Here is a 26,779-nt window from a genome sequence, read left to right on the forward strand (position 1 = left end):
AGAGCACATACCCAGATTGTGGGTTTGATCCCCAGTTGGGGCATGCATGAGAAGACAACCAATCAATGTTTCTCACATCTTTCTCTCTCTCTGCCCCGCTTCCTCTCTCTATAAGCAATGAGAAAAATGTTCTCGAATGAGGGTAAAGAAAGAAAAACATTTGTGTAATTTGAATTCATCTGGGTGCAACATGCTTGACCATATCTGTATCTTGAGTCCTGCCCGTTGCCATTTGGGGAAAGTAAGGTGCAGAAAACAAAACTGATCTGGTTACAGTAGGCCAGGCGCAGAGCCAGGCGCAGAGTGGGGGCCCGGACTGGGGTCCAGGCCTCCCAGTCCCCAGACCAATCCCTTGCCCACCTAGGAACACTTCTTCCCACAGAGACACTCTGGGTAGTGTAGTGTGTTGCATCCTCTGCCTCTGAGTGTGATGGGAGTAACTGTGGGATTGTGTCTGAATGTGATCACAGGCCTGCAAGTCCCTGGGTGCCTGGGGTCTGGGTGTCCCTGGACTCTCCCATTTTCTGGGCCCTTAATGTCCTTAATATTAAAATAAAATGATTTGAATCTTCTTCCTCACACAGCAGGCAGTCCATCACCATCCTGAAACATTTGGGATTCTGCATAGCTCTTCTTCTTCATCTCTCTTCCAGGAGCCAGGACCTCTCTCTTTCTACTTCTTCCTTTCCTCCAAAACTCCCTGCTTTGGAGCTGTTGTAAGTGCTAGAGTTCTCTATGCCCAGGGAGCAACCCAAATATAGGCTCTGGCCTTGCTGTCCTTCAGTCGATAATTCCTACTGGCCACATCAGGTAAGAGGCCTTACCTCCTAGCCAAATGCCTCTTTCTCTCTGGACCTACTCTTTTGCCTCATCTTTCAGAGCCAAATATGCCTGTTTAGTGCTTTGTCCTAAACCAAAGAGATCTCACCCTAAAAGAGACTTTGCTTTCCTCGCCAGAAAACCACTTTAATTCCAGCCATTTTTTAAAGATTTTATTTATTTATTTTTAGTCAAAGGGGGAGGGAAAAAGAGAGAGGGAAATATCAATATGTGGTTGCCCCTTGTGCACCTCCTACCAGAGACCTGGCCTGCAACCCAGGCATGTGCCCTGACTGGGAATTGAACCAGCAACCCTTTGGTTCACAAGCCGGTGCTCAATCCACTGAGCTACACCAGCCAAGGCCCATTTTGTTTTATTGAAGTAAAACTCACATAACATGAAATGAGCCATTTAAAGTGTACAGCTCAGTGGCATTGGGCACCGTCAAAATGTTGTGCAACCACCACTTCTATCTAGTTCCAGAACATTTCTATCATCCCAAAAGGAGACCTTGTACCCATCAGCAGTCACTCCCCATTCCCCTCTCCCCCTAACCCCTGGTAATCACTAGTCTTTCTCTATATATAGATTTTCCTATTCTGGGTATTTCATATAAATAGAATCATGTAATATGTAACTTTTGCCTTTTGTGACTGGCTTCTTTCACTTGTTTTGGAGGTTCATCCACATTGTAACATGAATTATAACTTCATCCCTTTTGTGGCTGAATAATATATCCTTTGTATGAATTGACCACATTTTATTTATCCACTCATCTGAGAATGGACATTTGGGTTGTTTCTACCTTTTGGCAATTGTGCGTAATGCTGTCGTAAACATTGGTGCACAAGTATTTGTTTGGATCCCTGTCTTCAGATTTTGAGCATGTACCTAGGAGTGGGACTGCTGGGTCATATATTCTAAGTTTAACTTTTTGAAGGATCATCAAACTGTTTTCCACAGTAGCTACACCATTTTATATTCCGACCAGCAGTATACTAGGGTTCCAATTTCTCCACATCCTTGCCAACAGTTGTCACATTCTATTTTTCCCCCTTATCATCATCCTAGTTGGTGTGAAGAGCTTTTATCTTTTTTTAATATAATCTTTGTTTTTTACATTCCTTTTTGCCCCCACCCCTCATGTAGTAAATGATAGTTTTGTCTTTTTTGCGATGCATTTCTGGCATACTAATTTTTATTGTGTGTCTGGGCAAGATTGTGTGTCTTTCCCTATCAGGGTGTTTAATTTTCCACGTTGGTGTGGTCTGTTTGTATGAGTGCACCCCCTATGGTTGGACATTGGTATCTGTGCAATTGGGTGACTAAATAATTATGGAACCTACAGTGACAGTGACAAGTGGAGGGACTACAAAACGGTGTAGATTTTATATGGCACTGTGCGTGATTGTGTCTGTTTGGTGTTAGCTGTGTGCGTGACTACATCACCATGTGTTTGTGAGTGGTTGTGTGCACCTGGGTTTTATTCCTTTGTGTCTGAAGCTGCATGTGATTGGCAGGATTATGTGACTACATCTTCTATAGTTTTGTGACAACATATCCAGGAATCCCCATGTATCTGTTTAGTTGTAGCTGAATCATGTCAGTGTGGCTGTATGATTGTGTGTGACTGGGTAACTGTGTATGATTGTGTCAGCACCTGTGTGATTGTGGGTTCTATGTCTAAGGGATCGTGTGACTACAACATTGTGTAACCAAATAGGACATGGGTGTGTCTTCCTGACCGCATGGTTTATGTGATGCACAGACACAACTCTATGTGCAGGGGTGGCATGGTCAGTGTGACTGAGGTGACCAGGAATGTGTATCACTGTGCAGTTGCATATTGTATATGTGTATGTGTGAATTATATGTCTGTGATGTGGGTCCATGTTGCCCCCACCCTGAGTTCTCAGGGCACCACAGTGGAGGTCCCTGGTATAGCAACTTGGATCCCGCCCCCATATGGGGCAGGAGTCAGGCAGCAGCAAGGCCCAGGGAGCACTAATGTGGGTCTCCTGCAGGTAGGGTACTTCCTCTGGTCCTATCCAATGGTTCCACTCCATCCAGGTGAGGAGGCCAACTTCTCCCCAGACCCAGCTGCAGCGGCAACCGGCCTCAGCCTCCATAAAGCCCCACTCTCTGCAGTGGCCCCTGGGGGGTCCATGGTAGACACTGGAGGCTGATTAGCAGGGGTCCTTCCTGCCACTTGGGTCAGTCCCTGAGAGTTCATAACCCTGGTAATTTCGAGCCAAGCTAAAGTGAAGCCCCAACTTCTAGCCCTGCCACTCACCGGAGACAGAGCTTTAGCTGCTCTGGGCCCCCACCTGATAGCAGCCTCTAACATCTGGGGTGTCTGATAATGCTTGGCCTGGCAGGGAGCTTGTGCCAAGTCCCGCCATCAGCATGGTTGTTTCTGTTTTGGGGGTGGGGGTAGGGGGGTTGTTTCTGTTTTGGGGGGGTAAGGGCCCCAGTTGAGGGAGAAGGAGACCTAGAAGCCCCTTCTCAGAATCCCCATTCTGTCACCCCTTCTCCAGGTGGATAATTTAGAGAAGGCCCCCAAGTCTCTCCTTCTATGGGAAGCCAGTGCTTCACTTTATCCAACACCTGAACCCCCAAACCACTGAACCCCCAGCCCCCAAACAATTCACTGAACTTTGGATACAGGGTCAGTCTTCAAGGCTCTGCCCCAAACAGGCCAAGGCAAGGTCTGTTCCCCAGAAATGGTGACCCCCCTCCCCCCGCCTTGCCTGACCCTTATCAGGGGCTGCAGCCAATCAGCTGAGGACAAAGAGGAGCCCTCCACGGGGCCATTGGAGCCTCAGAACCCACGAGGCCACAGAGGGAGAGGAGGCCTGAGGCTCTTGGGTGGGCACCAGCCAGCCATGGCCACAGCTGACACCACCTTGCCGTCCATCAGTACGCTGACCGCCCTAGGCCCCTTTCCAGACACACCGGAAGACTTCCTCAAGGTGAGGCCAGGCAGGGTCTAGGTGGCTGGCTGGGGTCTGTGGCTGCAGTCACAGAGCTTAGGGATCAGGTCTGCATCTAGCCAGGAATCCAAAGACCTGGCCAGACCTGGGGGTCCTCAGCCTGGTCCAGGGGTCTGAACGTGGTCTAAAGGCCCATTTCTGTCACAGAAAACCGAGGCTCAAAGCTGAACACTGTGGGGGGTCTGGGCTCAGTGAGACAACCCCAGGAATGTATCAGGAGGAAGAACAAAGGTTTCTAGGGGACTCCCAAGAATTAATCTTGTTGGAGGACTGGGGAGGAGTTGGAGGTTCTGGGGGGAAATTGAGGCAAGGCTGCCCACCCACACCCTCTGCCTTCCATTCTTGACTTTGCCACTCTGTCCCCCATGCCTAATTTCAGCTCCAGATAATGTAAGTCTTATCTTCTGTTGCCAGCCAGACCCTATCGACTTCTGTCCCTGAAGCTGTGGAGGGGAGGTGGGGGAACAGAGGGCAGTGTAAGGGACTGGGACAGACATCACAGACAAGCAAAAAGACCCCTTTCGGGAGCCCCTGTGCAGGGTACCCTGGCGGCCACTGCAGCCTCACGCTCCCGGCTCTCTCCCGCAGTGGTGGCGCTTTGAGGAGGTGCAGGGCTTGGGCCCGGGTCCCCCGGACCCCACCCGGCCGCTCCTCCATGTGAGGCCAAAGTTGGAGGACGCGCCTGCGGAGAAAGAAGACGATGATAGGGACGTGGCCACTGCCTGGGACCTGGATCTCTTCTTCACCAACCTGCCGGGCCCAGAGCCGGGCGGCATGCTTCAGACCTGCTCTCTGGCACCCGGCGAGGGTGCCGGGACACAATTCCCACCGCAGCCCGAGACCCTGGGCGCGCACGGGGGTGGCCCGGGGCTGGTGGCTGGGCTCTTAAGTCCCGAGGAGCACCCAGGCTGGGCGCGCCCAGCCCCAAGAGCCCCAGCCCCTGACTCCTTCGTGAGCCCAGCCCTGGTCCCGGCCCCTGAGCCCAAGGCGCTGCCGCTGCAACCCGTGTACCCGGGGCCGGGTGTGAGCTCCTCCGGCAGCTACTTTCCGCGGACCGGGCTTTCAGTGCCTGCGGCGCCTGGCTCCCACTATGGACTGCTGTCCGGGTACCCAGCGCTGTACCCGGCCCAGCAGTACCAAGGTCACTTCCAGCTCTTCCGCGGGCTCCCAGCGCCTGCATCCAGCTCCGCCGCTCCCCACTCCTTCCTGGATTGTCTGGGACCTGGAACAGCGGGTGCAGGACTCGGGGTAACCACAGGAGATTCAAGAGAGACCGCGGAGATGGCGCCATCCAAGCGCAGCCGGCGCTCGTGGGCCAGAAGGAGGCAGGCGGCGCACACGTGCACGCACCCGGGCTGCGGCAAGAGCTACACCAAGAGCTCACACCTGAAGGCGCATCTACGGACGCACACAGGTGCGGCAGCGAGGCTCCGGCTCGGAGGCGGGACCTCAGGAGGAGAGAGTGGCCGGGGAGCCAGAAACGAGACCGAGGGGAGGGGCTAGAGGCGAAGGCCCGGCCCCGGGGGCGGACCCGTAATGACAGAGGGGTGGGGCTAAAGCAGAATATCAGAGCAAGGGGCGGGACAGAGACAGCTAGGAGCGGACCGGGACCTAGAGGCAGGGGCTAGGGAACAGGTAGCGATGTAGGAGGCGAGTGGGGGAAACGAAGAACTGGAAAATCTGACGGGTAAGACCTGGGCCTGGGCTGAGTAGCAGAAAGCCTGGCACGCGGCATAGGGGGCGGGGCTAGAGGAGGGACTGCCGGGAGGGGCCAAGCTAGGCAAGCCAGGGACCTGGCCAAAGACACAGGGTTCCGGTTTGCTGCAAGCAGGGAGCAGTTAGGGGCCCGGGGACCGGAGCCAGGAATATACAGAGTAGGTTGTTTGCATAGAGGCAGAGCCAGACTGTAAGGGCCACGTCTGGAACTCAGGAGGGAAGATATGAGGACAGAACCAGTTTCATGTGCCCAGATGCAGAGTCGGTTCCAGGAGGGTAAGGGGAAATAGCCTGAAAAGCGATTCTCAAGGAGTCTCAAGGAGACTCCAGGGTCTCAAGGAGAGGCAAACCGAGGTGGGGCCGTGGAATGGAGCTGGGAAGGAGGAAGACTGAGGCCTATGATTAAGAGCAGCGATTTTCAAGCTTTTTCATCTCATGGCACACAAATTACTAAAATTCTGCAGCACACCAAAAGTATATATTTTGCGGATCTGACAAAAATATGTATAATTCGGATTGGTTTACACAATAATAATAACCTACCCTTTTTGCTTCTAAACGACTTTAAAAAATCAGATGCCCATACTTTTAAGGATTTCTGGTACCAAGAATTAACCATTCAGACACAAGCTTACTATGCCACCACAAAGAAGCAACTCCATTGTATGACCTACATATTTATGGCTCAGGACAGGGCATTCATCCCAAACGGCTATTGCTGTCTTGGCCGTTGTTATTTTTTTCTTTTTTTCTTTTGTATTTGACAATCTAAGGGAAAAGAAGTCAGTGCCCCTAACTAAAATAGGGGTATTGCATGTTTTAAACATTCTTGTCGTACACCGGTTGAAAATCGCTGCTTTAAGGGACTGCATGAGGGTGGGGCCAGGTGTAGCAGGAGGAGAGTGTAATCACAGCAGGCAGGGCCTGGGACAACAGGTGGACTTAGGGACTGTAAGGATCAAGGCGAGGGGCAGGGTTGGGCAGCAGCTGGAGGGTCCCCTGGAGCAAAGGCGGGGCTGACCCATAGGGGACAGGGCCAAGGGACAAAGGTCGGACGCCTTTAGGATGCAGGGGCATGGTACCAGTGCACGGAGACTGGACCAGTGGTGTAGGGGGTGTGAGTTGGGCCCGGAAAATGAAAACAAGCATGGCATCAAATGCCAGGTACAGAACAGGAAGGGTCGGGGCCGCACAGGGCGAGACCTGGGTGCACTCCCCCGAGAGAGAGTGCCTCCTTAAATTTCGAACTTGAGGTGCCTCGCTTGCCTCACCCTAGTACCCGTCAAGGCTGAGCAAGGGAGTGCGACGGCTGCAGAGGCGGCCTGGGGGCGGGGGCGGACAATGGCACTCACAGTTTCCTCGCCTCCCAGGGGAGAAGCCTTACGCCTGCACATGGGACGGCTGCGGCTGGCGGTTCGCGCGCTCGGACGAGCTGACCCGCCACTACCGGAAACACACTGGACAGCGCCCCTTCCGCTGCCAGCTCTGTCCGCGCGCTTTTTCACGCTCCGATCACCTGGCCTTGCACATGAAGCGTCACCTTTGAGCCACCCCCACGCCCCCTGCCCCTGCCATTTGGACCTTCTCAGGGACTGGGGACGGAACAACAGAGGGTCCACACAGGGCGATTTTCCCTCGGACGGACTCTCTCCCGGGCACGCCGCCCCACAGACCTCCTGAAAGATCAAGGGCTGGCCCACAGACAGACCTGGGGGAGCCTCCACCAGAAGCTCCCACATGTCCCCAGCCACAGGGAGCCACACAGAGACTTCCTTAGGGTCATGCAGACCCAGCGAGACAGACCTCCAAATAAATGGACTCAGCTGGACACTCAGATACTTCGGACAGGGACACACCCTTAGAAAGCTGGACCCTCAGACCAGCTCACAGGTGGCCCTAGACAGCGGGAAGGGGTTATGCGGTGGGGCTTCTCAGAGACAAGGGGGACTTCACACGGAAACTTCTGAAGCTCCGCACAGTGGCTGTGAATGGTAATGGGTCCTGTAACAATAACAATGCCCCTCCTGGGTAAAGCTTCAACTGTGGCATGACTTTTGTGAGTTTTGGGTGCTGAAAGATGGGAGGAAGCTGTAACAGAGGTGATTTGAAGGGTGGGTGGCATATACCCTCACACTCATCTCCTAAATTTCATTGAGCCCCCCTCGGGTACTACAGGCCTTCCTGCCTCTCCTCCCTTACTCCAAAATCAGGCTACACACCCCTTGCCTTCTACCTTGAACTTCAGGGACATTCACAGGTATCCTCTCCCTCCATTTAAGAGCCCTCATCCCGGTCTCAGAAACACAGCACCCTCCTCTGTGCCATGATCCCAAGTGACCCCTTGGCTAACTCGGAGGAGCGATTGGAAAAACATGCAGAATGAAAAGGGAGAGGACAAGGAGCACAAACACCCCTTAAGAGAGCAGAAGCCCCGAGTTGGACCTCGGGGGAAGCTGGAGAGAAAAAACCCAAATTTGCGTCTCATCCAGAAGCCGGTGGAAGAGCAGGATCCCGCGGGAGAGTGTATCAGGATTAGCCGGAATCTGAAGAGACAGAGGCGGAGCCTAGCGAAGGGGCAGAGCGGTGACTGGAGAGGAGTCGGAGGCGGGACAAGGGGAACTGCTTGGCCGTAAAAGGGAGTGGTCTGGGCCAAGTCAGAGGGTGGAGCTTATCAAGGGTCGAATCCACTGGAAGTAGGAAGCAACTGCAGGCTGGCCGGGTGGGGGCGGTACCTACGGGGAGTGACTGCCCAAAAGGAAGCCCCGCCCCCGGAGGACCCGGGATCTTCTTTTCAAATCTCTGCTTCTTACTTCGAGGGTGGAGTTTCCACCCGATGGGGTCCCGCCCTAGGATCCCAGAAGGGTTTGGGGAAATGAAAGTCACCAGTGATCGGGCCTGACCCAACTCGTGATCTAGCGCTCTGCAGCCCCAACACTGATTCCTCTCCTCCAGCCCCATGGCCGCATTGAGCCTGCTGCTCCTGGCCGCACTTCTATGGGTTCCTGCAGGGACCCTGACCTGCTACGGTGACTCAGGGCAGCCTGTGGACTGGTGAGTGCGCAGGCGCTGCATCCCCCAGAGCCGGACTGGGGATTGCTTTGCTCCTGGGGAAAGCTTTCACTTCTCCTTGCTCCGTTTCTGTCCATTCCCCGACCTCCAGGTTTGTCGTCTACAAGCTGCCAGCCCACAGCGGGCTGGTGGATGGGGCTCAATCGGGGTTGCAGTACAAATACTTGGATGAGGGCTCAGGAGGCTGGCGCGACGGCGCGAGGTCCATCGATAGCTTGGAGGGAGCTGTAGGCCGCAGCTTGCTGCCGCTGTACAAGAACACCAGCCAGGTGAAGGGGTTGAGGTGCCGGCAGAACCGGGGGTAGGACTCTAGGGAAGGCCCCGCCTGGGGGGAAAACTTCACATCGCCCTGTCCATCCTCCCCAGTTAGCCTATCTACTTTACAATGACCAACCGCCTGCTGACTACAGGACTAAGAACTCTTCTAGCCGGGGGCACACGAAGGGTGAGTCTGAAATTGGAGGCTGAGGAAGAGCCCTGGTTTCCTTTTGCATTTCCCCCAGCTAACTAACTCCTGACCTGCAGGGGTGGGAAGGGAGCTCCTCACCTTTCATAAATGTTATCCTTCCTCTGGACTGTGATGACGGTGGGCTGTGGAAAGAATTCAGCAGTTGGCCAGACACTGCCCACACCCTCTCCAAGCTCTCTGCAAAGTGAGGATGTTCATGGTTGCACGTGTGCTTGTTGGGGATGCCCTGAGCAGCTCCCCGATCCAGGCTTTTGGTTCAGGTGTGCTACTTCTGGACGAAGAAGGGGGCTTTTGGCTGGTCCACAGCACTCCCAGGTTTCCCACAAGTGCTGCATACCGTTGGCCTGTTCAGGCCCAAAAATATGGGCAGACCCTGCTCTGCATGTCTTTTTCCTTCGACCAGTTCTCAAAGATTGGTGAGTGGGGACAAGGAGGCTGGGTGATTCTGATTCCCAGGCCAGACTGTGCAACTGCCCTTCATTTTCTCCTCCTCTTGCCCTCCAGGCAGACAGTTGAGCTACACCTACCCCCAGGTGTATGACTACAAGCTGGAAGGGGTCTTCGTCAAGAAATTACCTGACCTGCAAGAAGCGGTCCAGGGCCACCATGTTCACCAGGAACCCTGGAACAGCAGTGTAACACTCACATCAAAGGCAGGGGCCACCTTCCAGAGCTTTGCCAAATTTGGAAAGTTTGGAGATGGTGAGCCCTGAGGTTGTAGGTTAAAGAAGTCTTTCTCTGCAGAGGTGGTGTCAGGTGTGTCCATGGCTGAGGGCAGGTCAGAGATAGGAACTTGAACACTTTCAGAACACACAAGAGGTAGACAGACAACTAAAGACCTGGGTTCAGCTACTGGTTTCTGGTCGTATGGTGCATGATTTAACTGGACTTTCAGTTTACCCACCTGAAAAGGTGAATGTACTCATACCTACCGTACAGGGTTGATGTGAGTGAGGTGATGCATATAAAGTATTTAGTGAAGGCTGTTAGTACTAAAGCTGATATTCCTCAGGAAGTTGAGCTCAGAGCAGGGCAGCAGCCTAGGGATTCCCTAGCAGTGACCCTGACCCTGTCCATGCCCTCTTTCTATCCTCTGCAGACCTGTACTCTGGCTGGCTGGCAGAAGCCCTTGGCAGCAGCCTGCAGGTCCAGTTCTGGCAACACTCCAGTGGCATCCTGCCCTCCAACTGCTCCGGGGCCCAGCAAGTGCTCGACGTGACCCAGATAGCTTTCCCAGGGCCAGCTGGGCCTGCCTTCGATACCTCACAAGACCACTCCAAGTGGTGTGTAGCCCCAGAAGGGTCCTGGGCCTGTGTGGGTGACATGAATCGAAACTCTGGAGAGATGCATCGAGGTGGGGGCACAGTGTGCACCCAGCTGCCTGTCTTCTGGAAGGCCTTCCAGCCTCTGGTGAAGGCCTGGGAGCCCTGTGGGGAGGGGAGCGATACCTTGTCTCCAGGAAGCCCAGCAGAGCACATAGGAATTAAGGTTTAGGAGCCAACTTGGACATCCGTTTAAATACCAGTTTAGTCTGCTCCTAATTGTGTGACCTTAATTACGTGCCTTAACCTGTGACTCACTCTACTTATTTGCAAAATAGGAACCACAACACCGGAACTCGGGATTTGTGAGGAATAAAAGGAAACGGGTAGATGGATCTGTTAACCCTTTTCTCAGGCGGGCACCGGGCCTCAGAGTAGCATTGCAGCTTGAGGGCCTGGGGACAGCTGGCTCATGGGGGGACCACAAGGAAAGGCCCACGTAAGACTCACCTCCCCTCTCTATGGTAACTGGGACTGGAGATCCGCCACCCAACAAGCAGACAGGCAAGGGGCTGAAACCTGGCCTTGCCAGGGGAGGTGGGCTCACGAAGCATGGACGCACTTTATTTATATGTGTACATATGTATAGTCAGCTGTACAGTGCAGGGCCAGTGGCCCCCTTGGCTACGGGCCAGGTGGTGTGGGGCAGGATGCCCTTTTGGTCACGTCCGCTGGGGGCACAGCTTCAGCAGTGTACCTGGGAGTCAGCCCCACCTCGGATTTGGTAGCCGGGACAAGAAGGGGAGCAGATGAGGCTGGGGGCCCTGTACTGCTCGGTGCACTCTTCATAGGGGCTAGAGAAGAGGTCTGGGGGTCCGGGGAGAGCTTGGGGGAGGTGGGCTTGGAGCGAGGCCCGCTCAGCGTGGTCCGCTCCTGGACCACCTCCAGCACCCAGCGATCCGGGTCTCGGGGGGCCTCTGGTGGGGGAGGTGCTAGGGATGTGGGTCCCTGCAACCCTTTAGAGTCCGAGGCTGAAGGCTGAAGGACCGGCGCCTTGGCCCCAGGCCGCTCAGGCTCTACTACAATGGGCACTGGGGGCGTGCCCACCTCACCCGAGCTGCTGCGCCGGCCAGTTTCATGTTCTTGTACCGGGCTCAGTGTGGCCTTGGCGACGGTCCTGGCAGCCCCGCCCACGCCATCCTCGGTCTGCACGCTCTGGTGCCGAGTGCCGCTGGCGTCCCGTTCCAGGGTCCGGCCCCCTGGAGTCGTTGTACGGGCCTGGGTGCAGCCTTCCGCACCTCCAAGGGATTCCTCTTTATTGGGAAGGGCGCCCTCAGGAAGCAGCGGGTCCACACCCAGGCTGAGGGGCGATTCCTGGCGGCCCAGGCGGCGGACTGCGACCTGCCGGGTCACCCCAGGCCCCTCGATAGGGGGCGTCTCACCATCAGACTCTGCCAAGCTATGCAACGCCAGCTCACCATGGAAGTCCTTACGGAAATCAGGATGGCCCACCTCGAGACTGTGTTTGCGCAGCGCGCCCTTCTTGTCCGCCCCAAGCGAGGCTCCCAGCTTCTCTGCGGACTGCACGCGTTTGAGGAGCGGCGAGCGCGGGGGCTCCGCACTCTTGGGGCGCGGGCGCACCACCGGTGGCGATGAGTGCAGCTTGGCCGGGAAGCTCTGCGTTGTGTGCGAGCTGCCCACCGTGTGGCCAGGCAGAGGTGGCGGCGATGCCTGCGTGGGGGATGGTGTGTGAGCCAGCGGCGACAGAGGGATGTTGCCAGCCGACTTGCATCGAGCAGAGCGGTACTGGCGGTGCAGCTTCGGTGACAGGCCGTGCAGCGTGCTGGGCCGGATGTGGTGCGATGCCGACGACGCCGGTGAGTTAGGCGTGCTCGAGGCTGGCGAGCTGCTTTGGGATGAGGCACCTGTGGGTGGGGCAGAGGGGGTGTTGCACACGGCAGGAACCGCCAGGGGACCAGTCCCCTGCCACCCAGTGCTTGGCGCAGCACAGGCAGAGAGCTCACCTAGGTAGGCGGAGTCGGGTGTGGAGCGGTAGCTGTGAGTGGGTGAGCGTGCTGGCAGCCCGTGGGTGGGCGAGCCTGGGAGGCTGTCGCTGGACGACAGCGAGCGGTTCAGCGAGGACAAGGAGCGGCTAGTGTGCAGCAAATTCGACTGCTTCGTAATCTTGCGGAAGAGGGAACTGCGCTTCTTGCTGGGAGACAAGGAGAGGGCCACCTACCTGCGACCAGACTCCAGAACTCTTGGGCTCCTCCCACTTCAGCCCCTGGGACCACCCACTCCTCTAGCCTCTCCCTCTCCAGCTATAGCTACATCCCACCAATCAAAACTTAAAGAAGTCTCCCTGCCTGGTGTGGCTCAGTGGACTGAATACCAGCCTGTGAACCAAAAGGTAGCCGGTTCGATTCCCAGTCAGGGCACACATCTGGGTTGCGAGCCAGGTCCCTGGTATGGGGCACACCAGAGGCAACCACACATTGATGTTTCTCTCCCTCTCTTTCTCCTTCCCTTCCCCAGTCTCTATACAGCTCTGGTCCACTTGGCTCCTCCCACCTCACGCCCCATCCTAGAGATGCCACTCAAAGCAAAACCAACATTTTTCTGGCCCCACCTGAGAGGTGCCCAAGACACCTCTGACCCCACCCTCCAGCTACATCCCACTTATCAGAGCCAGGGGTTGGGGGGAGAAGTTCACTGATTCAGTTCAACCTGGGTCCTCTCACGTAAATCCCCACTCACAATTTGTCCAGGCCAAACCCACTGATCAAAACAGAACACTCTCCTGGCCCCACCTACCTCTCCTAGCTTCTCCTACCTATAAGAAAATAAATTATTTCACTTTGCACGGTGTTGCCTGGCTTGCTCATTCCAGATACAAATCCCTTCCCCTGGCCCTTCCTAGTCATCTAAACACATCCAGCTGGACGAGACCACCTCCTGACTGCACCGTCTCTAATCTATATCTTCTGGCCCTGCCCACCTGCCCCAGACACTCCCACAATGCTTTTCCTCCAGCCCAGGAACCTGGCACAGCTTCCTTTCTTAGTTCCTTCCATTTTCCCAGCTCCTCCGTCTTTGTCCTCTTGTTTTCACTCTTTACTCAGTGGCGCCCACACTTCCTTCTCCTGTTCTCACCTGTGGCCCTTCACGTTAACCCTTCCACTGTTCAAAAACTGGAGTACAGTCCTTGCCTGCTGTGTATAGTCCCACCCACCACACTCGGCCCCACCCACCTCTCCTGGCCCTCCTTAGCTGAGGGTCTCCTGTTCCTCCGAGCCATTTTGGCCTTGTAGCTGCTGCGCCTTGCAGGGCCAATGCGAATGGAGGTATTTTCAAAGGGTGTTGTGGTCACTGCCACCTTGTTGCCACTCTGGGGGTCAAGAAGGTAGGCAAATGCTCTGTTGGAGGCTGTTCAGGAAGCTCCAGCTCTCAGGACCTCCCCTCCCTTCCCCCTCCCCAGTGTGCTCCCTCCCTTGCACTCACCTTGAGGATCAGCTCTACGACCTCAGGATGTACCATACCATGCACAGGCTCCCCGTTCACGTGGGTGATGAGGTCTCCAGCACAGAGCCCTGCCTCCTGGGCTGGGCCCCCCTCCTCCACGTGCTGGGGACAGGGCACCACACAGGCAGGGTTAACAGGATCAGTAACGAGGAAGCTCCCTAAGCTTATGTGCCAGGCACCTACCTCTAGTAATTATTCTTCCCAGTTTACAGCTAAAGAAACTGAAGCTCAGAGGGGGAAGGGACGCTACAGGTCACAAGAGTCCCATCTAGACTTCCTGGATCCAGAGATTGAGCTGTTGCTCACCCCTGGCTGTTAAGGGGCTTCTCTTCCCCCACCCCCCAGCTTGGAACACAGACCCACCCATGAGTGCTCACCCAGACAATGTGGTGGACACTGTAAACATCTGAGTCACCCATGTAGACACGAATGGCTCGCAGTGTGAAGCCATACTTCTTGCCAGAGCGTTGGATGGTAATAGGGGAGCGGAGCCCACTGACAGCGGGTGAGTAGTCCCGGCTGGGTGAGGAATCCCTCGAGGATGGGTTGGAGGAGAGAGATCGTGGGGACATGGGGCTGGCCAGGGGTGAGCTTCCATGGGGGTCCACTGCAGACACAGAACCATGGCCAGAGGTCAGTCACAGGTCTCCCTGCACTGTTCCTCCCTCCTTCCTAGTCAAAGTCCCAGGTCTCTCATTGGTCCACCTCAGTGCCAATCACTATGGACAGTAAAAATGTCGTGTTTTCATTGGCCTGTCTTGGCACAAATGAGGACAGCCCCTCCCCTGCCAGGTGGGGCTGGCATCACCTGCAGGAATCATGACAGACAAGGCAGTGGCAGAGGCTGACTTGATAACTTTGCCCCCAGTTCGAGAAGGCCGCTTCTCTACCACGGGGTCTCCTGACAGCTGCTGATGCCGCGCCCGGCGCAGAACCAGGTCATTAGTGGCCCTTGGGCCTGATGGGTCCCCATCCTTTGAAGGTGGGCACAGGTCGCCTGGGCGTGGTCGGTCAGCTGCAACAGAGCAGGTGGGTTAGGAGTCAGTCCAAGATCGCAGACTTTTTGCATATGTTCACTGGATTGCTTTTCCCACTTCTCGCTCTTGTTCGAATGTCAGTTTCCGGAGAGCAAGTAACGTGCATCTGACAGAGCTCACACACGTTTGTTGACTGACTGAGCAGGGACTGCAGGGTGTTCCTCATGCTGACAAGAACCCAGACTGGAGTGTATAAAATATGTGCAATTTTGCACAAACAGTACCAGGCTCATCGAATGCTCAAATATGGCCACTGGGGAACTAGGGAAGACGGTGGGAGGGGCCACTCACTGGCTTCAGGGTCGCAGGCACTGGCGGTGCCATCTTCTTGAGCTGCCTCTTTGGGAACCCGCGCATCCAGCGAGCCTGGGGGATCCGAGCTGGGCCGCGGAGGCCTGCGAAGCCGGGCCTCATCCTCATCCTCTTGGGGGGCGCTGAAGCGGCTGGGCTCCAGAAGCGCCGAGAAACGGCGACGTGCGCCCAACGGAGGACTGGCCTCCCCCTCCAGGAAGCTGGCCTCTGAGGCTGAGAAGCGCTTGCTGCTGAAAGGTGGGGTGGTCAGAAGCGACACGCCCCTTCATCCCCGCTCCCCAAATATAGCCCTGCCCCTGCTCACATCTCTGGGGAGCCCCCTCTCCAGCTCTTCTCACGCAGGGTCAGGCTACCCAGGCCCTCCCGTTTGCCGGCCACCTTCTCCTCTAGACCCTTGGCGCTCGGCTCCCGCTTGCTGCCCCCCGCTGCCGCCACGGGGGTCTTGGGCTCATGCTGCGACAGCTGCTCCATACTGCTATAAACCTGAAAGGGAGGGTGAGTGGTGATGGGAGGCAAGTCCGGCCCCCAGGTTCCGCCTTCGCTCCAGAGCGAATCGGCTTCCCGCTACTGAACACGCTCCGCCCACCCAAGGCTGAGCCCCGCCCAACTCTGAATTGTCCCGCAACCAACTACAGTTCTTCAGCTCAGAACCTACCCCACACAATTAGGCCCTGCCCTACTCTATACCTGACCCGTATCTTGAATTTGCCCTTTCCTGCCCACCTTTCCAGGCTCCACCCAATCACATGTACCCCAAGCTGGGCTTTGAACCCCACTACATGCTGCTCCTCAAAGTGAGACCTGGTGCACAGTTGCCCCGTGCCCACTGCTCACTCTCTCCACCCCAAGGTCCTGACCCCGCCTCATCTAGACCTAGCTCCGCCCCACTGTGAGTCCTCATTACCACAACTGTCCAGATTCTTATATTCCACCCAAAGCCAAAGGCCCTCCCATATACCCCAAGGCTCTATCACTCCCAGAATCTTGCTCCCTAGTAACTTCCCCAGCCTGAGACCTCGGGCCTGGGACCCTGATTCCCCAGCCTCTTCAGCGTTTCCCCACTCTGGCCCGCCTCCCTCCCCCTCTTGTAGACAAAGATCCTCAACTACCCCCCCCCCCCCCCCCCGCCCCCAGGCCCCACCTCCCGACCTTGCCGGGTCCTGCCCCGGTCTGGCCCCGCGCCTAGCCCAGCCTTGGCTCACTTTGCTGAAGCGCGGGGAGCAGGAGGAAAACTGGCGGATCTCCACAGGCTCCTCCTCCGTCGTGTCATCCTCATCATAAGAGTTCACGTGGTGATACCTATCTGAGCGGGCTGGGGAGGGGGTGGGCCGTGACCAAGGACAAGGGTCCACTCCTCAGACCGCACCCTTACAGGAATCAGGTCCTGGGTCCTGCCACTGCCATGCCCCTGTCCCAATCTAGGATCTGATTCAGGGCCCTGCGGCCAGGCTGGGTTCCAGCCCAACTCCCAGAGACCCCAATTCTATGGCACTCTCCACCATGGCTCCACCTTGGGCCAGCCCATGCCTCTGCCTTAGTTGTGGATCCTAGCACCCTAGCACCCTAACCTGAGCCCAACTCCAGAACTCACCACTGTCAGGCCCCACCTCTACCCCAGCCTCCTTCTGTCTACCAAATTCTCAGACTGAGTCCTGCCACTACACCAGGCCATTCTCCCTCCACCGTCTCCTCTGTCTGAGAAGCTGGTCTCCTAGCCATTTGGGCTCCAGCCCAGGACTTGCCTGAGTGCCCCTGTCACCGGAATCCACCCCCTCTCCCAGCTCACTGTCGAAGTAGCTGGTGTCATCCTCGGACTCCAGGTGGGGGATGAACTCTGCCTTTTGCCTCAGCAGCCCTGTCCAGTCCAGGTCTCGGAAGAAACTGTGCTGCTTTACCTCAAAGGCACCTCCTGCGGAGGAAAGGGTGTATGGGGGCTGGGAGGGAATTCGAGCGGCAGCTGATGGCCAGCTCAGAAACCCAGCCACACACCCCTCTCTTCCATCCCGGGGGCCACAGAACCCAGAGTCCAGCCCTCAGCTTCTCCCATCCAAGTACTAACCGGGCTCGACCCTGCTTAGCTTCTGAGATCAGGCGAGATCGGGTGCATTCAGGGTGGTATGGCTGTGGACTGTCCTCAGCTTCTCTATATAGCAGACCCCTTACCTGCCCCAAGCCGGACCAGAGGGTTGGTCTGCAGGAGGCTGGATATCAGGAGCTGGGCATCTGTGGGCAGGGCCTCATCTCCTTCCGGCCACAGGATGTCATCTGAAGAGCAAGGTGGGGCTGGGGGTCACTTTTGGAGTCCAGAGACCCTGGGTGAGCCCATCTCCCCCACCTGCACACTGAGGAGGTTACGCACCACTGATGACCTGTCCAAATAGCTCTTCGGGCGTGTCTCCAAAGAAGGGCACGCAGCCCACCAGGAACTCGTAGAGAATGATGCCCATGGCCCACCAGTCCACTGGCTTGCCGTAGCCCTGGCGCAGAATGACCTCGGGTGCGATGTACTCTGGGGTCCCACACACCTGGGGGCAGGACGTCAGCCTGCACCCTGGCCACAGGAAGGGCCTCAAGGGGGAGCTGCACCCTTCACCACACCCTGGGCCCCACAGTCCTGCTGGATAACTCTCCCCACTGTGACCCCCACACCTGCACACATACCTGTTTGTCCAAGAATTCCCGGGCATCCTTCTCAATGTGGCCTTCATACAGGTTAGTGGTGAGGCTCATGAGTCCCATTTTGGAAAGGCCAAAATCTGTGAGCTTGATGTGGCCCATGGAAGTGATGAGGAGGCTGAAAATGCAAGCACGGGTCTCAGAGGCAAGGCCTGCCCACTTCCCTCCTGGCCCTTCTACACCAGTGCCTCCGGAGGGGCACAGAGGGGGTGATCGGAAAGGTCAAGACTCACTTGTCAGGCTTGAGGTCACGGTGCACAATGCCATAGTTGTGCAAATACTCGAGCGCCAGCACCGTCTCGGCAAAGTACATGCGGGCCATCTCCACAGGCAGCGCCCCTATGTTCTTCAGCAGGGTGGCACAGTCCCCCCCTGTGTGTGAAGGAGCAGGCCCATGTAAAGGGGGAGGCACCCCTGCCCCAGAGTTGAGCCCTCAACATGAACTACAGCACCAAGTCCTCGCCTCACGTTGCCCGTATTTTACAGCCAAGGAAGGCTGAGGCACAGACAAGGCCTCCCTCTCCTCAGGTCGCACAGGGAATGCCCTCTACCAGGCTCCTCTCGTCCTCTTAACCACCTTCCAAAGTTGGCTTGATCTGAGACTCAGGTTGGATCATGCAAGGAGTTGATGGTGGAGATGAGGTTTGGTGGGTACCAAAGGCTGTCTGCTCATCAGGTGAGTCTGGAAGACCCTGGCTGGTGTAGCTCAGTGGATTGAGTGCAGGCCTGAGAACCAAAGAGTTCCCGGATCGATTCCCAGTCAGGGCACATCCCTGGACTGCAGGTCAGGTCCCTGGTGGGGATGGCACGTGAAAGGCAAGCACACATTGATGTTTCTCTCCCTGGTTTTCGCCCTCTTTTCCCATCTATAAAAATAATCTTTCAAAAAGTTTAATTTAAAAAAACTAGTCTGGGCCCTGGCTGGTGTGGCTCAGTGGATTGAGCACTGGCCTGTGAACCAAAGGATTGTGGTTCAATTCCCAGTCAGGGCACATGCATGGGTTGCCGGCCAGGTCCTCAGTTGGGGGCACGCGAGAGGCAACCACATATCGATGTTTCCCTCTCTTTCTCTCTCCCTTCCCCTCTCTCTAAAAATAAATAGTCTTTAAAAAGATAAATGTAGAAATTTTTAAAAATATTAGTCTGGAAGTACTGCCCTTGATCTCCTGGAGTCTGAATCTTGAGTCTGGGCCTTAAAATGTAGATATCTGGCCCCACCAGGTTTACTGTGATGGTTAGGCTCCCCCAATATGCACTCCTCCTTTTTCTTACAAGGGCCAGATTTGCTTCCAAAGACAGCAGCTGACCCCAGTCGCTCAGCCCTCCAATTTATCACTTATTTTTTCACAAAGATTGTTGAGCTAGCAGGATGCAAGTTGGGAGCTGCTGGATGGCCACGTCGCTATATCAAGGCCTGTCTGGGTATAATTTTGATTCATTCACACTGGATAGCTACTGTTGGGTTGGCTGTCATTTTTTAATTCGACAATCTAAGGAAAAAGAGGTCAGTGCCCATGACTAAATAGTCAAGTGTTATTGCATGTTTTAAAAGTTCATGCAGCACACCAGTCGAAAACCGCTGCCTCAAAATCCAGATACCTTCTCACTTGAGAGACCTCGTGCTTGGGTCCTTCCAGGTGCAGTGCAGGCCTCAGAGAGGCCCCAGACCCTCTGCGCCCCAATGGCCTCCTTGAGCCTTAAGGTCCTCATTACTGTCCTCACTAATACCAAACAACTTCATCATCTTTGGTTCTTTTCACTTGTTTATTGTCTGTCTACCCAGAATATAACCTCCACGAAGGAGAGGTGTGCAGGCCTAGTCCCCACTGTGCAACCAGTGCCTAGCACAGCCTCTGGCACGAGGGAGGCAACGGGGGATATCTGCAGAATGAACGGATGGCTGACTAAGACTTAGGGGTGGCACAGCTGTAGCCCCATGAGATCACATGTGTGTCCTAATAACCATAGTATGCTTGTGTTTGGCTGATGATGTGTTAACATTTGGATCAATAGAAGTGTGGATGGATGGATGAACAGATGGAAAATTTATGCATTGGTGGTTGGATGGATGGTAAATAGATAAACTGATAGATGAATTGTGGACAAATGGATAGAGATAGCTGGAGGAGATGGCTGCTAGAACGGAGGTTCAGATGAATGAATAAACATACAGATAATAAATGGATGGATGGATGGGTAGATAATGGATTAATGCATAGATATTGGTATTGGTAGATGGACAGATGGTGAGTAGATGGGTGAATACATTGATGAGTGAATGAATGGTTAGTGTATAAAGAGATGGATGAGTGAAAAACAGATGTGCAACGCAGAGTGAACTCTAATATAAACTACAGACTCCATTTAACAATGTACCAATATTGGTTCATAAATTATAACAAATGTACTACACTAATGCAAGATGTAAATGATAGGGGACATTGGGGAAGGGGGTAGGTATGTGGGAACTCAAATGTGCTTTCCAATCAGTCTTTGTGTAAACCTAGAACTACTCTAAAAATGAAGAACTACTCTATTGATTTTTTTGTAATAGATGCATACAGGACAAACAGATGGAAGGATGGAAAAACATGGATTAACAAACGAATCAATGGGTGGAAGAATGGAAGGGTGGATGGATAATTGGATGGATGTATCTATATTGGATGAAATGAAAACAGACAGATAAACTAATAGATGGCTGGATAGAAATAAGCAGATGAAATGGATGACCAATGACTGGATGGATGAATAGGTGGACAGTCAATGCAGTGACTGGGGTCGGGCAGGCTGCCTGACCAGCATGCATCCCCCGTCTTCTCTGCAGCCCTGCAGGCAGCCACACCTTCCACATACTCCATGACCATGCAGAGGTGGCGCCGGGTCTCAAAGGAGCAGAACATGCTGACCACAAAGGGGTTCTCGGCAAAGGTGAGGATGTCGCGCTCCACAAAGGCCTGCTGGATCTGGTTGCGCAGGATCAGGTTCTGCTTATTGATCTTTTTCATTGCGAAGCGCTGCCTTGTGTCCCGGTGCCGCACCAGGTAGACGGCGCTGCAGGGGGAGAGAGCGAGGACCGGCCATCACCTCCGAGACACCCGGCCTCCGCTACCCTCCCCCCGCCAGAGCCCCGGGTGGCTCACCCGTAAGCACCATTGCTTATGAGCTTGATGGTATCAAAGTCATTCTCTCCAGGTGGTTTCTTAGCCTTCGTGGTGCTGCTGCGGCCCTGCAGGGGAAAGATGGAGACCACCACCATCATCATGGTAATATTGGGACTCATTATTCCATTTTACCCATGGGGAAACTGAGGCACAGAGGGGGTGTGTCCTTCATCCAAATGCCTCACTGAGGAAGTCACAAAATCAGGACTTGAACACAAGACTGTCTGACTCTGAAGCCATATTCCTAACTTCTTTACATTAGTAATGATGCCTATGAAATAATCACCCTCATTATAAAGAACTCTCAGAAATCAATAATAAAAAGCCTAACAACAAAAATAGGCCAGATATGTGAAGTAGGATTACAGTTCTTAAACACATGAAAAGATGCTAAACCTCACATATAATGATAGAAGGGCAAATTAAAACAACCCAAGATACCATATTTAACTTAGCAAACTGGGGAAAAAAAACACAGAGTAAAGCTGTGGGAAACAGCTACTTTTATACCTTGCTTTTGGGAGTATAAATTGGTACAAGCCCCATGGAAGATACTTTGATGCATATCACAATTACAATGCACATTCCCTTTGACCCAGCAATTTCACTTTTGAACTAACTCTACAGATAGGATTGCACATGTGAAAATGATGTATGTACTATGTACCCTGGCTGGTGTGGCTCAGCGGGTTGAGTGCCATCCCACAAACCAAAGTGTCACAGGTTTGGCTCCTGGTCAGGGCACATGCCCAGGTTGCAGGCCAGGTCCCCGGTTGGGGCATGTGCAAGAGACAACTGATCTATGTTTCTCTCACACATTGATGTTTCTCTCCTTCTCTTTCTTCTCCTCCCTCCCTTCCCCTCTCTCTAAAACTAAATTAAAAAAATAAAATCTTTAAAGAGAAAAAAATGACATATGTACTATCTTGCTCATTGCAAATCTTAGAAACAATCAACACATGCAACTATAGGAAATTGGCTAAATAGACATGTGAGTGGTGTCTGGAGGAAGGAATATTGTGTCCTTGTTAAAAAGAATGAGGAATCTACCAGTATATCGATTCAGAAGTTCTTCCAAGTATTTTATCAAGTGGGGGACAAAAGCAATAATATGTACTTTAGGCTTTTATGTAAAAAAAGGTGATAAAACAGAACTCGGTAAACATACTTGGTGGTGCTCAGCAGCACATGTACTAATAATATTTGGGGGGACATAGGGCAGTAAAGGACACGGGTTGATGTAGGATTCTTCACTGTATAACTTCTTTGAAAATCATTTTTATTTTTTTAGGGACAATATGTTTGTATTATTTACAAAAATATTACACAAAAAGATCTATGAGATTTTTAAAATACTGAACTGTTATGTTTCTTAGAATGTGGCCTATACCTTCCTTGGGGCGGTCACACAGGCAGCGCTATGAATAGCCAGACACAGGGGATCACAGCCTACAAGTTTGGTGCCTTCACATTGAAGTTGGTGGAGCATGAGCCTCCTTCCACTGCCCAGAGCCCACAGGGTTAAAGCCCGTGGTTTCCACAGAAGCACCACCTATTGTATTTGCCACACCAACTACTGACTTCTGGTTCTACTGCATATGATTATGCTGAGAAGAACAAAGTTCCAGAATGGCAGAAATTCTCCCAGAAACCGGATGCTGTGCCATCCACCTGAAACAGGGTCTGCCTGACCCCACGCTCTACTGGACACCATGGCGTGACAGTGGGAGGGGGACCTTCTACAGGTGCCTGATCACCCCCTTCACAGCCCAGAAACAAACGAGTTAGGTTGCAAAGGACTGGTTTGCTTTTTCCCATAAACCCTTTGAATTTTTATCATTTCTGTAAAAAACAATCATTAAACTCACATGGCCTACTTAACATTTTGCAAGAGTAAAATAATAAGATAACATTTTGGTTTGTTTATGAGATGCACATGGCCGGTCAGAGCTGATTGGACAGTGAAAACTAATGTTCAAAGAAATGCTGCTGCTCTTTGAGTTTGGGGTTTTTTTTTTAAGCTTGATTGATTGTTATGATCAGCTGTGAATGTCTACATTGATTAATTCAGCACATATTTATTACGTCTTAAGAACTACTTTATTTTTTAAGGTTTTATTTATTTACTTTTTAGAAAGAGGGGGAGGGAGGGGAAAGAGAGGTAAAGAAACATCAATGTGAGAGATACATCAATCTGCCTCTCACACACCCCAACTGGGGACCTGGCCCCCAACCCAAGCATGTGGCTTGACTGGGAATAGAACCTGTGACCTTTTGGTTCACAGGTCGGCACTCAGTCTACTGAGCCACACCAGCCAGGGCCAAGCTTGGGATCCTGAGTTCCCTGAAGGTTCTGGATGAAGGTTGCATACAGGTTCATTAGTGGCAGTCTACACTGAGGTCCTGGGGACTTACGGTGGCATTTTTGAGCACGGGGTACCAAAGCCTTTCTGATTTGCATGTGTCTGAGAAAGGAAGACAAAAGCCAAGGCCAGATGCATGAAATGAGGGGCTTGAGTTTATAGTTACCTTGGAGATTTTTCCTTCTTGCAGTAAAATGTTAATAGACATTATTTGCAGCATGCCTCTATTCATTGGGCAGTATGATTCAAAGCATTATTTGCCTCATCTCAGGTCTTTAGTGAAGTTTTCTGTGTAATTATTATGTATTATTCCACCATGGGAACGGAACACCTATTTAGTGTTGCATTTTAGACCGATGCCTGTTTTATTAAAAAGGTTGGGATACAGAATCTCCTTTACCTTTTAAAAATATTATAACATTTAGATTATGATTTATTTTGATTGTAGAATAAACACATGAATGAAAAATTTTTAAAAAGAATGTAGCCTAAAAATATCTGACACAAAAATTGACAGAATTACAGGGAGAAATAGCTCAAAACAATGATTTAACACATACCTTTCAGAAACTATGAGATCAATCAGGAAGATAAATTAATAAAGGAATAGGGAGATGGAAGATTTGAATCACTCAATTAACAAGTTTGATTGAATGGAATTATGTAGAATCCTACAAACAACAATTAAAGATAAATACCTTTTAGAGTTTTAGACTTTTGAGTGATGTCATTCCATTACCTATTCAAAAAATTAAACAAATGGCATGTATAGTGAGATTCTTTTAAATATATATATTTACATATATATATATATGAAAGATATGTGTGTGTGATTTTTTCAAAAGAAGACTCAACCCCAGTTTTGAGGCAAAATCTTCTGATTTCTTTATTTTGCTTCAAACTTTTGAATAACACTAGACACTGCAGAGGAAACACATGCATGGCTGTCACAGCAGGCAGTCTCTACTGGGCACGTGGGGCATCTTCCAAAGTGCGGCTGGCCTGGCCGTGGCACTGTGGCAATTCTTACTGCGCTGAGCTCTCAGCACAAAAGACACTCAGCTCACTCAAAACTGCATGCATCACTCCTCAATAAATTAAACATAGAATTACCATATCACCCAGCAATTCCACTGCTAGGTATATACCCAAAAGAACTGAAAGAGTTGTTCAAACACCTGTACACATATGTTCATAGCAGCACTATTCACACAACAGCCAAAAGACAGAAACAACCCAAGCGTCCACCAGTGGACAATGGATAAACTAATATGATATATCCCTGCAATGAATTATTATTCACTCACAAAAAGGAGCGAGGCACTGATTCATGCTACACCGTGAATGAACCTTGAAAACACTTTGCCAGACACAACACACCACAGAGTCAATGGTTCCATGTATACGAAATGTTCAGAAAAAGCAATCCACAGAGACAGAAAGCAGATCAGTGATTGCCGGGGCCCTGCACGAGGGGGAATGGGGAGTGACTGCCTAGTGGCTACAGTTTCCTTTTGGGTAATGAAAATGTTCCAGAACTAGAAGAGGTGATGGCTACACAACATTGTAAATGTACTAAATACACTGAATTGTTCATTTTAAAACAGTACAGTTTGTAGTATGTGTATTTGACTATGAAAAGAAAAAGGCCCATGGAAGAAGAACACATTATTAACCCAACTGACAGATGAGAAAACTGAGGCTCAGAGCAGAGACCAAGAGATCTACCCAGCCAGACGGCACAGAGCCAGGAGGTGTGAGCCCCTGCCTATCCAGCCAGAACGAGAGTACTGACCGCTGGGCCACCTGGCCTTACCTCAGACAGGTCATCCTGTTCCGGCGTGTTGGAGCCACCACTGTCCTGTTCCTCCAGGTGCACCACGTCTAGGAAGCGACTGAGAGTGAGTGGAGGTAGGATCCCAGTGGGCTCGCCTCCAGCCCCCTGTGCCTACCAGCTGTCACCTGGAAAAGGGTCCCGGGTGAGGCCCAGCTGGCGGATGATGTAACGAGGGATGTCTGTCTTGACAAGATGGCCCTCCTTGGCATGGCCCTCGGCTGCCTCTAGCAAGTGGTAGAACTCCTCGGGGTTGAATTCCTGAGGCAGGGCAGGGGTGGGCTTGCGGCAGGCTCTGAGGGGCCCCTGCCAGCCCCCTCGCCCCCTCCCAGCCCCCTCACCAGGCACTCCAGCAGCCTTGCAGGGCGAGAGATGATAATGAGCAGTTTCTTCACCAGCTGGGTGACGAAGGCCACCTCTAAGCTCTCGGAACGTTCATAGGCCTAGGAAGGAGAGCACATGGGGTGAGGGGGTTTCCAGGTGCCCTGCCTCAGCCGGGCCCTTCTCCCAACCCCACCATCTACACATCACTACTATTGTGGTATTTTGTTTTTTTATTTTATTTATTTTTATTTTATTTTGATTTTGATTTTACTCGATTCTATTCTACTTTATTATTTAACCTCACTCAAGGACATGCTTATTGATTTTTTAGAGAGAGGGGAAGGAAGGGAGAGGAACATCAATGTGAAAGAGAAACATCAATCTGTTACCTCTTGCACATACCCTGACTGGGGACTGAACCTGAAACCTAGATATGTGCCCTGACCAGGAACCGAAACCACAACCTTTTGGGTTAGGGAATGACGCTCCAACCAACTGGGCCACCCCAGCCAGGGCTGCTGTTTCATTTTTTAGGTGAGAAAACTGAGGCCCAGGCCACAGGGTAAAAATAATGATCACTATTATTATAGCAGACGCTGTCCTAAAACCTTCACTCTTGCAATTCACGTTCCCTCTGACTGGCAGGCTCTCCCCTCGGATCCCCGGGTGACTCCCTACTTCTCCATCAGGTTACCACTCCGTTGTCACCTCTTCACAGAGGCCTGACTTATTCTCCCCACCCCAACCTGAAACTGCAGCTCACCTCCTGGTAGCAAACTCAGTTGCAATGACCCTAACCTACTTCTTTTTTCTATCACATGAATACCCTTCAAACGTGTCATATATTAATTTACCCACCATGCCCACCGGGGTGGGGCAAAGAGGCACCCACCTCAGGACCAAAAACCTCACTCTTCAAGATCACTGATATTTTAATGCAATGTTTGAAAAATCAAAATGAATGACAAAAATCCGTGACAAGCAAGAGAGCAGACTTTAAACAAGCACAGGATCCAGTGAGTGCTGTGTGCTGGCATGTTGGAGCTTAAAGCAAAAAGGAACGTGAGAATCTATATGTGCTTTTTAGACATTAATGGTTTTAATAAAAATGATATCGCCCTGGCTGTGTGGCTCAGGTGACTGGATCATCGTCCCATGCACCAAAAGTTGCAGTCAGAACACATACCTCAGTTTTGGGTTCGATTCCTTGTGGGGATG

At 52.6% G+C, this 26,779-nt stretch overlaps 4 protein-coding genes across 11 annotated transcripts in view; 2 read left to right on the plus strand and 2 right to left on the minus strand.

Annotated features, from left to right (window-relative positions):
• GCDH (glutaryl-CoA dehydrogenase) overlaps nt 1–5,245 on the minus strand; it is a 12,661-nt gene extending 7,416 nt beyond the window's left edge. Inside the window, exon 1 of the mRNA XM_036032425.1 lies at nt 5,164–5,245. The gene's annotated coding sequence lies outside the window, so the exon portion shown is untranslated. The remainder of the gene's footprint in view (nt 1–5,163) is intronic.
• Nucleotides 3,604–7,580, plus strand: KLF1 (Kruppel like factor 1). Its single transcript, XM_028520989.2, has 3 exons — nt 3,604–3,792; nt 4,402–5,227; nt 6,900–7,580. Exons 1-3 carry the CDS (start codon nt 3,706–3,708, stop codon nt 7,073–7,075), a joined length of 1,089 nt encoding a protein of 362 aa, XP_028376790.1. The 5' UTR covers nt 3,604–3,705; the 3' UTR covers nt 7,076–7,580.
• Nucleotides 7,581–8,233: 653 nt separating this feature from the next.
• Nucleotides 8,234–10,724, plus strand: DNASE2 (deoxyribonuclease 2, lysosomal). The gene is given in 7 exon segments (XM_028519614.2): nt 8,234–8,580; nt 8,690–8,867; nt 8,965–9,043; nt 9,328–9,483; nt 9,572–9,769; nt 10,167–10,504; nt 10,507–10,724. Coding segments are annotated over 7 exon segments (1,092 nt in total). The 5' UTR covers nt 8,234–8,485; the 3' UTR covers nt 10,555–10,724.
• Nucleotides 10,725–10,932: 208 nt separating this feature from the next.
• The window catches only part of MAST1 (microtubule associated serine/threonine kinase 1), a 29,154-nt gene continuing 13,307 nt past the window's right edge, over nt 10,933–26,779 (minus strand). For 5 of the 8 annotated variants that reach the window (XM_036032424.1, XM_036032420.1, XM_036032421.1 and 2 more), the window contains 19 exons: nt 25,579–25,680; nt 25,366–25,498; nt 25,220–25,287; nt 21,020–21,105; nt 20,722–20,930; nt 18,110–18,248; nt 17,862–17,994; nt 17,560–17,725; nt 17,364–17,465; nt 16,987–17,109; nt 16,403–16,512; nt 15,505–15,683; nt 15,180–15,430; nt 14,660–14,866; nt 14,229–14,458; nt 13,831–13,953; nt 13,581–13,717; nt 12,354–12,541; nt 10,933–12,254 (listed from right to left, as the gene is read on the minus strand). In XM_036032424.1, coding sequence (XP_035888317.1) covers nt 11,014–12,254; nt 12,354–12,541; nt 13,581–13,717; nt 13,831–13,953; nt 14,229–14,458; nt 14,660–14,866; nt 15,180–15,430; nt 15,505–15,683; nt 16,403–16,512; nt 16,987–17,109; nt 17,364–17,465; nt 17,560–17,725; nt 17,862–17,994; nt 18,110–18,248; nt 20,722–20,930; nt 21,020–21,105; nt 25,220–25,287; nt 25,366–25,498; nt 25,579–25,680 — 3,927 coding nt within the window. In that variant the 3' untranslated portion in view covers nt 10,933–11,013. The remainder of the gene's footprint in view (nt 12,255–12,353; nt 12,542–13,580; nt 13,718–13,830; nt 13,954–14,228; nt 14,459–14,659; nt 14,867–15,179; nt 15,431–15,504; nt 15,684–16,402; nt 16,513–16,986; nt 17,110–17,363; nt 17,466–17,559; nt 17,726–17,861; nt 17,995–18,109; nt 18,249–20,721; nt 20,931–21,019; nt 21,106–25,219; nt 25,288–25,365; nt 25,499–25,578; nt 25,681–26,779) is intronic. The other 3 variants (XM_028519613.2, XM_036032419.1, XM_028519612.2) reach the window with 2 other exon arrangements.

This window comes from Phyllostomus discolor, chromosome 8, assembly GCF_004126475.2.
Source record: "Phyllostomus discolor isolate MPI-MPIP mPhyDis1 chromosome 8, mPhyDis1.pri.v3, whole genome shotgun sequence".
In the NCBI taxonomy this organism is placed as follows: domain Eukaryota; kingdom Metazoa; phylum Chordata; class Mammalia; order Chiroptera; family Phyllostomidae; genus Phyllostomus; species Phyllostomus discolor.